The 14,206-nt window shown below is 34.6% G+C and overlaps 1 protein-coding gene across 1 annotated transcript in view; it reads right to left on the bottom strand.

Moving 5' to 3' along the window:
- gcn-1 (TOG domain-containing protein) overlaps positions 1-14,206 on the bottom strand; it is a 45,964-nt gene that overhangs the window by 8,000 nt on the left and 23,758 nt on the right. The window contains exons 13-21 of the mRNA NM_001381763.1: positions 12,943-13,284; positions 10,901-11,460; positions 8,941-9,184; positions 7,502-7,740; positions 6,614-6,754; positions 5,337-5,625; positions 3,927-4,329; positions 1,666-1,906; positions 129-606 (exon numbers count right to left, since the gene is read on the bottom strand). Coding sequence (NP_001367648.1) covers positions 129-606; positions 1,666-1,906; positions 3,927-4,329; positions 5,337-5,625; positions 6,614-6,754; positions 7,502-7,740; positions 8,941-9,184; positions 10,901-11,460; positions 12,943-13,284 — 2,937 coding nt within the window. The remainder of the gene's footprint in view (positions 1-128; positions 607-1,665; positions 1,907-3,926; positions 4,330-5,336; positions 5,626-6,613; positions 6,755-7,501; positions 7,741-8,940; positions 9,185-10,900; positions 11,461-12,942; positions 13,285-14,206) is intronic.

Genomic DNA, 14,206 nt, shown 5'->3' with positions numbered 1-14,206 from the left:
AATTGAATTTTGGCCAAAAATACACAAAATTCAGCATTTTTCCACTCGAAAAATGCGATTTTCTCGCTTTTTTCTCCAAAAATGCGATTTTCTCGCTTTTTTCTCCAAAAATCCGCAGTGTCAAGCACCTGTAAACGTATCAGCAGCAGCTTCACGAACAAGTTCCGACTCATCACAAATCGCCCGCCTAACCGGCGCCACAATTGCTCCCAAATAGTGATTCGTGACTTCTTTGCTCATATTTCCAATAATCTCGTGAAGAGCAATAGCAACGCCCACGCGTTTCGCGACTTCTTCCGATTTCTGATTAGCATCCAACACTGGTAGAATATCATTAATCACTTTATCACCCATTTTTCGAACAAGTTCTCCAAGACATCTTGCACCCATTTGTTGTCGTTCATCACAAGTTGAAGCCAATGAGTCTACAACCATTTCGAAGAGAATTTTCGTGACTTCTCGTAGAGTTCTTGGGGTATTTGATACAACCATTTTCCAGACGTGTCCAGCGGCTTGACGTACGACAAGAGCAACATCGGAACGAGTCAGGTAGAGCCCGGCGAGCACACGATCACGATCTTTTTGTCCGAGAGCTCGGACGATTACCTGGAATTTTTTAGAGATTAATTTTTGGGAAAAATTGGAAAAAAAACGCTCATTTTGGAGCATTTTAAATTAAATTTCCCGATATTTTTGCGAATTTTGGCGAAAAAATGCTCATTTTCTTGAATTTTTGAGAAAAAATTGCATAATTCAGGAAATTTCGGCCAAAATTCAATTCTTGTGCATTAAAAATCCAAAACAAATGCAATTTTCGTGAATTTTTGGGGGAAAAATGTGAATTTTTGCATATTTGGAGCCGAAATTATCCTTTTTTATGAATTTCGGCGAAAAAATGCTCAAAAACTGTACTTTTCACGTAAAATTCTCATTTTCGTAAATTTTAAACATAAAAAATTAATTTGACGCCAAAAACTTTAAATTAAATTTAAATTTTCGGAATTTTTGGTCAAAATTCAATTTTGGAGCATTTTTTTTGCATATTTGGAGCCGAAAATTGTCTCGAAATGGGAAAATTATCGACTTTTATGAATTTTCGCCTAAAAAATGATGAAAAAATGCAATTTTCATGTAAAATTTTTAAAAAAATTGGTTCTGTTTACTAAAAATTGAAAAATCCAAAAAAAAAAACAATTTTTTTTTTTGAAAAATGACTTGTGAAAAATGAATTTTAGTAATTTTTCACCTTTTTAGACAAGTTTTATATATTTTTTCCGATTTTCTCACAGAAATTCCCAAATTTTCTGCATTTTGGGGCTACAGTACTCTCTATTTTCTCGAAAGTTCAAATTTTCGGGTTACTGTACTCTCGGGAATACGCAAACACCGAATATAACGACATTTTGCAGAATTTTTTGAATTTTCCGCATATTTTTCAACTTTGCGAGGGAAAAATCTGCTAAATTTCGTAAAATTCGGTGTTTGCGTATTTCCGAGAGTACAGTAACCCAAAAAATTTGAAATTTCTAGAAAATGGAGGGTACTGTAGCCCCAAAAGATGTTTTTTTTGTCAAAATTCCAGAATTTTGGCGTTTTTCCTCGGAATTTGGAGCTAAATTCAATTTTTCTCGTATTTTCTGCTCGATTTCGAGATTTCTCCGGCACCTTTCCAGCCTGTTCCATTCCCATCGTATCATCCTCGTCGGCAGTCGACGACGTCGATTTTCCAGTAATTCCAGAGATATTGAAGAGGAAATCTCCGATGAGCTGTACGGATGCGTAACGAATACGCCAATTCTCGTCCATCAGAGCCAGTTGGAGTTGTGGAAGAAGAAGCTTACGAGCATGTGAACAATATTGAGAGATTAGACGTTGTCCGGCTTTTAGGGCAGAAGCACGCACGTATCTGAAAGAATTTTTTGGAGTTTTTTTATTGGAAAAATTGGCTCAAAATGTTAAATTTGGAACATAATTTGGAGCTATTGCACTAAAAATCGACTAAAATTGTTTTTTTCGATGTGTTTTTCCGGGAAAATTGAAAATTTGGGCATAGCTTCCGCATCTCCGAGTGACAAATGTGCTCTATTGTCAAATTGTTGGCAGAAATACGGTATTTATTCACATTTTCAGTCAATTTAAGGCTGAAAATGTGAATAAATACAGTTTTTATGCAATCAATACGAGTAGAGACATATAAGTCACTGAAATATCGATTTTTAGGGAAAAAATGAGAAAAATTCGTAGATTTTTGTCATTTTGAATAAAAATCTTGAGAAAAATGGCATTTTTACATCACAGTCACAGGAAAACCAATATTATTTCAAAAAAAAAAAACTTAAAATTTCATTAATTTTCGTTGAAAACGGCCTAATTACCTCAATTTTCGATTTTTCGTGGCCTAGAAAAATCTAAAAGCTAGGCCATCGAAAAAATATTTGCTTTTTTAAAAATGAAAACTACAAAAATTGGCTTAAAATTTGCCGTTAGTCAAAAGTTAGTCAATAAGTGGTGGCCTAGAAATCTGCAAAAAGTTCGGCCACCAATTTTTCAATTTTTTGTGTCTAAAATTTGGTTTTTTGAGTGAAAATCTAGTTTTAACGGTTTTTTTTCCATAATTTCACAGGTTTTCAGGCCGTTATGTGCACATTTCTCTCAAAATTTTGAGCATCGGTGGCCTAGAAATCTGGAAAGTTCGGCCATCAATTTTTTTGGGCTCAAATTTTTATATTTTTGTAATCTACAATAAAAATCTAATAAATTCAGCACAACAATTTGTAAAAAAAATATTTTTATGATTGGCGGCCTAGAAATCCTCCGGAGAAAGTTAGGCCACCAACCGCTTTTAGCTGTTTTTGAGCTTAAAGAAGGAGTATCGTCAATGGGAAAATTGTTTTAAAATGTAGTATTTGTACTCAAACTTCCAATTATTGCAAAAGAAAAACGGGAAAAATCCGTTAACATTGAGCATTTTCAGTCCGAAATATAGTCGAAAAAGCTCTTAAATTTAACTAGGGAAATTCTAGGCCGGTAAGAGTGTCCGAATTTTAATTCTGTTGTGTATTGTATTTTTGATAAGTACTTAATACAATTCTTTCATCTCAGTTTTCTTAAACTTTTTGAGAAAGAAAAACAAATTAAAGTTCGAAATAATTACATTTAAATCAATATTTTGTTGAACGAATATGGCCTAGAAATCGTGTGGTGGCCTAGGTTTCATATGCGCGCGAAATTCAAACTCAGCCACTTTCGTCGATTTTAGCGGCGAATTGCTCAATGTTAACGGATTTTTCCCGTTTTTCTTTTGCAATAATTGGAAGTTTTAGCACCAATACTACATTTTAAAACAATTTCCCCATTGACGGTACTCCTTCTTTAAAATGCCTAAAAAGCACGTTTTTCTTCGTAATTTCGTCAATTTTCGAGCTGATAATCGCGAAAATCGGCAGCTTTTCAGAAAATTCGTCGAATTTCTTGAAATTTTCAGGTTTTTATCGCTGAAAATCTTCAAAATCTGGGCATAGCTTCCGCATCTCCGGTGGCAAATGTGCTCTACGGATAATCGGAGGGTAGAAAAAACGGATTTTAATGAATTTTTGGTTGAAAAATCAATTAAAACCGGTATTTTCACCGCCCAGAATACGGGGTAGAAGCATATTTGCCACGAAAATTCGATTTTTCTAGGTAAAAATTGGCGAAAAAAACACGAAAATCTCCAATTTTTTAAAAGAGATTTTATTCAATTTCCGCCACATTTTGAGCTAAAAACGTCCATGAGCCAATACTTGGCCAATTTTATCGAATTTTTGCTTGAGAAGCTCGTAATTTTAAGCTTTTATCCACTTTTTGGGAATTTTGGGTCAATTTTCTCCGAATTTTGAACTAAAAATCCGGGATTTTGAGCCTAAAAACGCCCAAAAAAAACGTACTCATTCTCATCAGCCAACGCTTTGAGAATTGGTGGTACAACTTGTGGCAAATATGGAACAAATCGATCGCCAAACGTCATCGGCAGATAGATATACATCAAAATGTAACCATCACGAGTTTCAGCCGATACATCCGTAGATTCAGTCGCATGAATAATCTCAGGCATCACATATTCGAGTTGCTCCGTTCCGGCTCCAGCAAGAACTTCACAAAGACCCTGTGCGGCTCCGGAACGATCGACGGTGGATTGTGGTGAGACGAGCTTCTCCTTGAGCCATGGAATCACTTGAGCTCGGAGATTTTCTGATGTTGAGCCACCGGATTTTGATACGACTGCTCCGAGAGCACGAGCCGAGACGGCACGGATTTCTGGAACGGGATCGAGCAGAGAGCGTTGGAGACCTGGAAAATAGGAAAATATGGGATTTTTTGAGCCAAAAATCCTATTTGTGAGCCAATTTGTGTAAAAATGTCAAAATTTTGAGCCAAAATTGATATTTTTGCCAAAATTTTGGTCGTAAAATCGAAATTTTCAGGTGTTTTCCAGGAAAATCGGAATTTTGAGCAAAATTTTAGGAATTTGTGTAAAAATGTCAAAATTTCGGGCCTAAATTGATGTTTTTTGCCAAATTATAGTTTTTTCACAGGAAAATATGGAGATTTTTGGGAAAATCGTTAGTTTTTGTGTTATTTTTTGTGAATTTTGGGCCAAAACTCTAGGAATTTGTATGAAAATGTTCTGATTTTGAGGTCGCCTACGTGCCTACTTCATGCCTACGTACCTACTTCATTCCTACTCGCCTATGTGCCTACGTTATGCCTACATCCCCATATCATGCCTACGTGCCTATCTCATACCTACGTGCCTATTTCATGCCTACGTACCTACTTCAAGCCTACTCACCTACGTGCCTAATTCCTTCTTTCGTGCCCATTTCATGCCTACATCCCCATTACATGCCTACGTGCCTATTTCATGCCTAAGTGCCTATTTTATGCCTACGTGCCTACTTCATTCCTACTCGCCTATGTGCCTACGTTATGCCTACTCGCCTACTTCATGCCTATGTGTGGTTTTTGAGCCAATTTGCTCCAAAATCACTAATTTTTTTTCATAAAATTTCCAGTTTTTCGGTCAATTTTTCCGAAAATTTATGCAATTCTTCTGGTAAAAAATCTACTAGAAACCTCATTTTCTCTGAATTTTTAGCTATTTGCACCAAATTTTCAGATTTTCTTCAATTTTACCAATTTTTTCGCTCAAAAATCTACCAGGAACCTATTTTCTAATTTTTTGCAGTGTTTTAGGGCAATTTTCACTCAATTTTCCATATTTTTTTCTCATTTTCTCTGAATTTTCAGCCAAATTCTCCATTTTTCTCCAATATTTCCTCTCTAAAAAACCGTACCAGGAACCATATGAGCCAAATATGGCTCCATATCCTTATTCTCAGTCAACGAATAGATGTTACTGATGATTTGGGCGGCAACTCGTCTCGTTTCACTCAAACGATCTTCAAAAGCGCGCCGAACGATAGGCATCATAAGAGCAAGCGATGGTGCATCGATATAATGAATAAATTTCGTGTTGAGGACAGCTTGAAGAGCAGCCGACGTTTTATTGGCCGGATCCAGGAGGCCAGCCATTAGTTGATTTGTTACTCCAAGAATTTCTGGATTTCTGACGACACGGGCGATCTGGAAAGAGACGGAAATTTTCAAAATTTTTTAGGAAAAATTGGTTTTTATTTATGCTTATTTCTTGCGATTGCCTATTTTATTCCTACGTGCCTATTTTATGCCTACTTTATGCCTACTCGCCTACTTCATGCCTAGTCGCCTACTGTATGCCTACATGCTTATTTCAGGCCATACCTATTTTATGGCTAATCGCCTACTCGCCTATTTCATGCCTAATCGCCTATTTTGTGCCTACTCGCCTACATGCCTATTTCCTGCCTAATCGCCTACCTTATGACTATTTTTTGCGAATTTTGCGACTTTTCAGCCATTTTTTTTTCATTTTTCATATTCAAATCAAAATTTTCGATCGAAAATTGCTTAATTTTTTTTAAAAATTGCCAAAAATCCCACAAAACTGACGAAAAATGATAAAATTCCGAAAAAATTGGGCCAATTTTATGGAAAATGGCACAAAACTCTGTGAAAAATCCAAAAATAAACGAAATTTACAGTAATTTCGGAAAAATGACAGGAAATCGATAGAAATGAGCAAAAATCCTACAACTTTAGCCAAAATCGAAGGATTTTGGTGAAAAAATGACAAAAATTACAGTAATCCATAGAAATTCGAAAAAAAAGTGCAAAACTCTCCAAAAAATCGAATTTTCCGGTTTTTTTTTAGTTTTGCACCTTTTTTTTCGAAATTCTACGGATTACTGTCATTTTTGTCATTTTTTCACCGAAATCCTTCGATTTTGGCCAAACTTGTAAGATTTTCGCTAATTTCTATCAATTTCTTGTCATTTTTTTCGAATTTACTGTAAATTTAGCCCAGTTTTGGATTTTTCACAGAGTTTCGTACCATTTTTCATAAAATTGGCCCAATTTTCACGGAATTTTATTATTTTTTGTCAGTTTTGTGGGATTTTCAGCAATTTTCGTCAAATTTTCGCTATTTTCCATGATTTTTCACAAAATTTTAGCCTTTTAAGCCGAAAATTACCTGTTGAAGAGCCTTTTCTCCTGATTTTTGCACTTTAGACGACGAATCGGCGAGAATTTCGATGAGTTTGGGCACAATATTCGGTAGACACGCGGAGAGCTGTCGCGGGGCACAGAATGCCATTGAGCCGAGAAGTTCGGTCTGAAAAAAATCGGATTTTTAATTATTTTTCGCTAAAAATTCAAATTTCAGGTTAAAATCTGCAAAAATTACGTGGAAATCGGATTATTCTCAATTTTTGTCACAAATTTCCAATTTTCTAGCATTTTTTGGGTTACTGTAGCTGCCTAATTTTCCACAATTTTCCGTCAAAAATTCGATATTCAGCGGAAAATCCAAATTTTAACCTATTTTTTTTCGAATTTCCAGTGAGCAATCGTTTTTTATTCCAAATTCTAGCTGAAATCCCAATTTTTCAGCGAAAAATCCAAATTTCAACCGATTTTTCTCGGTTTTGCCGTTTTTTTCAATAAAATCCTCAAATTTTGCACTTTTCCAGTCCGATTTCAGTGATTTTTGAGGAAAAATTAAAATTTTTCCGTTTTTTCTTTGAAAAATCGGAATTTCTTTCGGAAAACGTTCAATTTTCATCAAGAAATCTAGATTTTTGCTGAAAATGCGAATTTTCCGTGAAAAATTCAAATTTGAACCTATTTTTCTCGGATTTCCGCTAAAATCTCAATTTTTTGATGAAAAATTCGAATTTTTCAGTGAAATTTTTGATTTTAAACCGATTTTTCTCGAATTTTCCGTTATTTTTTTAATAAAATCCTCGAATTCTCCACTTTTCCAGTCAGATTTCGGTGAAAAATTCGATTTTTCACACAATTTTCAGACAAAAATTCGATTTTCAACCGATTTTTCCACAATTTCCATCGTTTTCCTTACCGCTGCACACTTTGTTCTCCACGAATCATCATCAATGGCTACAATGAGCACGGGGAGCACCAGCTTCGTACCGTACACTGTCATTGAAGCCATCATTGCTCGTGCAGTGTCTTCTGCGCTCTGTCGAACATTTGAATCCGTATCACCAAATGTTATAAGGAGTGATGGAAGAGCTTTTAGAATATATGGCTCAAAAAGTTTTCCAATTGTACAACAAAGAATTTCCAGTGCCAGGAGACCTGAAAATTTAGCAATTTTAGACAATTTTCATGTGGAAAATCCAAGTTTTGGCTCCAAATAAGCTAAAAATGAACAAAAATCGAATTTTAGCGATTTTTTCCTGAGGAAAAGAGCAAAATTTTGCTCTTTTCTCTAAAAAAATCGCCAAAATGAGCATTTTTGAGCAGAAAATTCCGAAAATGGTTAGTTTTGACCGAAATAGGGTAATTTTTAGTGTAATGAGCATTTTTTCACTCGAAAATTTAGCATTTTTGAGCATTTATTGATTTTTACCGAAAAAATTCTTTAAAATCTAGAAAATGACGGAAATTTGTGCATGTTTTGGTAAAAATTGTATTTTTGGTCAAAAAAATTCAAAAAATCGCAAATTTCATTGAATTTCTGGCCTAAAAACGAAAAAAATCCGAATTTCGTGGAAAATATGCCAAAAAATGTCTAAACACCTGAAAAACTATTTTTTTTTGGGAAATTAGCGATTTTTCATGGTGAAAATCAGATTTTTTGCGAAATTTTGTACGGAAAATTCAAATTTCGCCTTTAAAAATCGAATTTTACACGGTAAAGCACCTGAAAATCGCAATTTTTATTTTGAGGGGTACTGTAGGCTCAAAAGTACGCAAACACCGCCAAAAACACCAAAAATGACGACAAAATGCTGAAAAACATCGAAAATATGTGAACTCTGCGAATTTTCAGTCATTTTTTCTGAAAATCTTAGATTTTCAGCCAATTTGAGCGAAATATCGTAAAATTCAGTGTCAAGTCCGCAAACACTCCAGGTTGCGTATTTTTGGAGCTACAGTAACCCGTAAATTCGGGGAAAAGTGATTTAGGGGTGAAATTTGGCGGAAAATGCGAATTTCACGGAAATTTTCCGCGAAAAATGAAATTTTTACACTAAAACTCTAATTTTCGTCGAAATTTTGAGTTTTGTCGGAAAAAAACATGGTGCAACGCTCGAAAATGTTTGAAATTGATTTTAAAAAACTCGAAGAAAACCGATTTTTTGCTGTAAAATCCAATTTTTTGACGTAAAAACTCCATTTTTTCGCCGTTTTTCCATAATTTTGCGCCAAAATTTGACATTTTCGGGCGAAAATTATGCATTTTTGACGTAAAATCTCAATTTTCCCGCCACTTTTCCAGAGTTTTGGGCTAAAATTTGACAATTTCAGCCCTAAAATTCCAATTCCGCGCACCTCCTTCTCGATGCTTCGGACTCTTCTTATCCTCCATATTCTTGTGAATTGAACCCAATAGATCAGTGTCCTTTAGTGCAATAATTCCCATTCCTTTCATTAATCCAGCAATTCCATAGGCGGCTCCACGTCGTTCTCCATACGTTTCCGCTTCGAAAAGTGTCCATTGAAGTTTGCTCACCAAATCTTTGGCGTCTTGCCGGATTTTTGGAACCAATGGAGCCAGGCAACGGGATACTGATTCCTGGAATTTAGATTTGTAGGGAGAAAAATCGGGTGAAAATGCGAAAAATTCAGTTTTTTAAAGGAATTTTCATATTTTTTGAGCTATTTTTCAAGAATTTTGACAAATTTCTACACTTTGTCGTGTGCTTTGCAGTGTTTGCGTACTTCTGGGACTACAGTAACCCGGAAAATTCAAATTTCGATCTGGAAGTTCGGAAAACGTGTTTAAATGGTAAAAAACCACGGAAAATTCGAATTTCGTACTGTAAAATATTTTTTCCGGGGGAAAAGTTGGAAATTTGGGCATAGCTTCCGCATCTCCGAGTGACAAATGTGCTCTATTGTCAAATTGTTGGCAGAAATACGGTATTTATTCACATTTTCAGTCAATTTAAGGCTGAAAATGTGAATAAATACAGTTTTTATGCAATCAATACGAGTAGAGACATATAAGTCACTGAAATATCGATTTTGAAACCGAAAAATAAATATTACGGTTTTTTTCTTCAATTTTCTAGCAATTTTCAGAAATTTCCATTATGAAAATCGAATTTCCTCTGGATTTTTACCTCTATAACACCTTTTTCTGGGTTTCTAGCTTGAAATTTAAATTTCAAGGGTTACGGCAGCCCCATAAGTACGCAAACATTAAGTCTTGCGTACTTGGCACCGAATTTTACGAAATTTGGTCTGAATTAGCTGAAAAATCGGTTACAAATGTGAAAAGTGATGGAGAACCCGAATTTTTAACTGAAAATCTGTGCAAATTACATGTTTCATTCAAAATTCCAATGCTTCCCCAATTTTACTAGAAATTACACCTAAAACTATAATTTTCTTCTATTCTTACCTAATTTTCGCATAAAAATTTAAATTTCTTCCATTTTTCTCGATTTTTCCCTCAAAATTCCAAAATTTCCCTTTTTTATTGAATTTTCACCCAAAATTCTGATTTTCTTCATTTTTCCGAATGTTCTCTCAAAATCTCAATTTTCTTCCATTTTTACCCAAATTTTCAACCAGAATTCCTATATTTTCCTTTTTTTTTACGTTTTTGCATTCAAAAATACAAGATTTCGGGTTTTTCTTGAATTTAAGCTCAAAACTTATATTTTCATTATTTTTACTCGAATTTCTTCTAAAATCCAAAAATTTTCATACTTTTTCTTGAATTTTAGCTTAAAATGCTCAATTTCCTCCAATTTTTCCAGATTATTCTCAAAATTTTCACCGCAAATTGCATTTTTTCCAATTTTTCACCCAAAATTCCAACTTTATTCCACTTTTTTCCGAATTTCCTACAAAATTCCAAAATTTTCATCCAAAACTTCAATTTCTTCCGAATTTTCACGCAAAATTCCAATTTTCTTCCTTTTTTCCAAATTTTCACTAGAAATTCCAAAATTTTCATGTTTATTCTTGAATTTTAGCACACAATGTCAAGTTTCTTCAATTTTTCCCAAATTTTTCAAATTTTTCACCGCAGATCGCATTTTTTCCGATTTTTCAACCAAAACTGCCACTTTTTTTTTCGATTTTTTACGTTTTTTCATTCAAAATTCCAAAAAGTTCGGTTTTTTTTTTTCGATTTTTCACCCAAAAACTCAATTTCATCCAATTTTTACCCGAATTTCTACTAAAATTTCAAAATTTTCACTCAAAAATTCCAATTTCTTTCAATTTTGCCCAATTTTTTCAAATTTTTTCGTAAAAATTCCAATTTTCCGCAACAAACCTGCACAGTTTGACTAGGCGTTCCAAGTGCTTCAACAAGCCGTGCAACAATTCCCTTAACCTTCTCAGTACTATCAATATATTGTGCAAGTGTTCCCAGCAGAACCACAAGCCCCTGCCGCCTATTATCATCTTGAGCCGGTGTCTCATCAGAAAGCTTCTCCAAAAGTGGCAAAAGCCTGAGCATACAAGCTGCTCCATGCCTCCGAATCGTTTCAACAGCCGCATTTCTGAGCTCATTCCGGCATTCTTGAGCCCGATCCGAGAGCCCATCTGGAGCAACAATACGAATCAACTGCTCGGCTTCTTCCTGTCGGCAGAGCCCTGCGAGGAGCACCAAAGTTTGTCCGATTCCTGATCTTCGATCACTTTCATCGATTGCTTCACGTTGAAGACGTCCGACATCATCATAGATTGGCTCACGAATGAGCACCAAATCCTTGTAGGTTTCATCGAATTTCGTGAGAATTGCAGGCATTTCGTTGGGATGTTCTTCGATGAATGTGACCATTGCGTGGGCGGCTGATTGACGGACCAACGGGGATGGGGAGACACATTCGTCTGCAAAATTGGTGTAATTTAGGGATTTTTTTGGAATTTTTCTGTTGAAAATCGTTGGAAATTCCGTTTCCCCGAGTAAAAATTGCAAATTTTTGACTGAAAAATCAAATTTTCAGATTTTTTTTCGCTCAAAAATCGGGTTCCAAGCTTGAAATATTTCAAAATTGTAGGAAATTTTCAGGAAAAATTGAAAATTTGGGCATAGCTTCCGCATCTCCGAGTGACAAATGTGCTCTATTGTCAAATTGTTGGCAGAAATACGGTATTTATTCACATTTTCAGCCAATTTATGACTGAAAATGTGAATAAATAGAGTTTTTACTGCAATCAATATGAGTAGAGGCACATGAGTCACCGAAAATCTTCAAAAAGGTAAACATTTTCAATCATTCAAAGTTGGAAATTTCAAGAAAACGGATAATAAACGATAAAAATTGAAAATGCCGCATTTTTGGACCGAAAAAGTGAAAATCATCAGGATTTCACAATTTACAGATTTTTCAGAGTTTTTAACCGAAAAATGCATATTTTTACGATTTTCAGGTTTTAGGGAGACACATTCGTCTGCAAAATATTCGGAGAAAATTGGGGCGAATTTGAGCTTTTTTTGGAATTTTTCTGTTGAAAATCGTTGGAAATTGCGTTTTTCAGAGTTTTTCACATTTTTCAGCGTTTTCAACCGAAAAAAATGGCGATTTTTTACAATTTTCAGCTGAAAACCAGTGAAATCGCAAATTTTCAGGTTTTTAACCAAAAAATGACAGTTTTCGACGATTTTCAAGTGAAAATAATCAAATTTTCACATTTTCAGCGCTTTCAGGCGAAAAAAGGAAAAATGGTTTTTTTTCCGATTTTGCAGAGATTCATTCAACCGAAAAATGCCATTTTTTGAGTGAAAATCACCGAGTTTTCACAATTTTCAGTGTTTTTAATCGTAAAAATGGCAATTTTCACCAATTTTCAGGTGAAAATCATCAACTTTTCTCAAAATTTAGCAATGTTCAAAGGTGTTTTTCGTTAAAACTGTCAATTTTCAACGATTTTCAAGTGAAATTCATCTAATTTTTCACATTTTTCAGCATTTTTAGCGTAAAAAGGCAATTTTCGCAATTCTCGAAAAATTTCCAGAGTTTTTAACCAAAAATGCCAGTTTTTAACGAATTTCAAGCGAAAATCTTTAAATTTTCACGATTTTCCTAGAGCTTTTAACATTTTTGAGTGAAAATCAACAAATTCTCAGTGTTTTTCACCGAAAAATGTCAGTTTTCAACGATTTTAGGAGCTTTTAATTGGAAAATCTCAATTTTAAATACATTTTTGGACTAATTTCAGAGAAAAATTCTCAAATTTTTCAGATTTTTCAGCGTTTTTAGCCGAAAAAACGCAATTTTCACCGAATTTTCACGATTTTCAACCGGGAAAAGCCAATTTTTAACGAATTTCAAGTGAAATTTCTCCAAATTTTCACATAAAAGTCCGTACCAACAAGCATCGCTCCGATGACTTGTTTAACTTGTAAATGATTCTCAATCCAAAGACGTTCAGCAATCTCAGAAACAGCTTCAATTGGATCATGTCGTGCCACATGAATTCTCACAAGAATCTCTTTAGAAATCGACTGCTCAATGCCGAGTTCAACGACAATTCTCATGAGCAAATGTGGAGCTCCGAGGATTTCGAGTGCGGCTCCACGCACAGATGGTTGCTCATTTCCAACGTATGCAAGAATTTCTCGAACCATTCCAATTACTCGATCTCCGATATCATTTGTATCATTTGCAAGGCGGAATAGTTGTTGGGTCGCTTTGAAAGCGTTCGTTGCACCTGGAAAATTCAAAAATTTTGGAAAAATCTGATCTTTTCCTGAAAAATTATAAGTTTTCACGATTTTTAGGGATTTTTCGGCAGGAAATTCAAAAATGTTGGGGAAAAAATCGAGTTTTAGAACGCTTTTTTTCACTGAAGATTATAAGAAAATACATTTGGAGCGAATTTTCGACTTAAAATGATTTTTTTCCAGAAATGGGCTGATTTGCCGGTTTGCCGATTTGTCGAAAATGTTTAGAGGAACTTTTTATAAGTCGGAAACACTAAAAATTGTGTCTTTTTACACTGAAAAATGACCATTTTCTGCTTTTTCTTCAATAATTTCTACAATTTTCTATGCTTTTTGAGCATTTTTCAGTGGATTCTGGTTGGGAAATAGTACAAATTTCAGCTTAAAATTGAAATTTTACTCTGGAAAATCGCCATTTTCCGGCAATTTGCCGATTTGCCGGAAATGTTTAGAGGAACTTATACAAGTCGGAAACACTAAAAATTGTGTATTTTTGAATTTTTTCCGTTTTTTCTAGATATTTTCATAGAATTCGCTCACTTTTCAAACGGTTTGCCGGAAAAACGGCAAATCGAGGTTTTGCACTTACTTTTTTTGGAAATTTCAGAATTTCAGTTTCAAATGGCAAAATTGTACGCATCCTATGAATATTCTTACATCTATTTTGAAAAATGAGCGAATTCTATGAAAATAGGTAGAAAAAACGGGAAAAAAATTCAAAAAGACACAGTTTTAAGTGTTTCCTCTAAACATTTTCGGCAAATCGGCAAACCGGAATTGAAAATTTCCGGCAAATTGTCGGAAAATGGCGATTTTCCAGAGTAAAATTTCAATTTTAAGCTGAAATTTGTAGTATTTCCCTACCAGAATCCACTGAAAAATGCTCAAAAAGCATGGAAAATTGTAGAA

Source organism: Caenorhabditis elegans, chromosome III (assembly GCF_000002985.6).
Source record: "Caenorhabditis elegans chromosome III".
Taxonomy (NCBI): Eukaryota; Metazoa; Nematoda; class Chromadorea; order Rhabditida; family Rhabditidae; genus Caenorhabditis; species Caenorhabditis elegans.
This window is presented reverse-complemented; position numbering and strand designations above follow the sequence as displayed.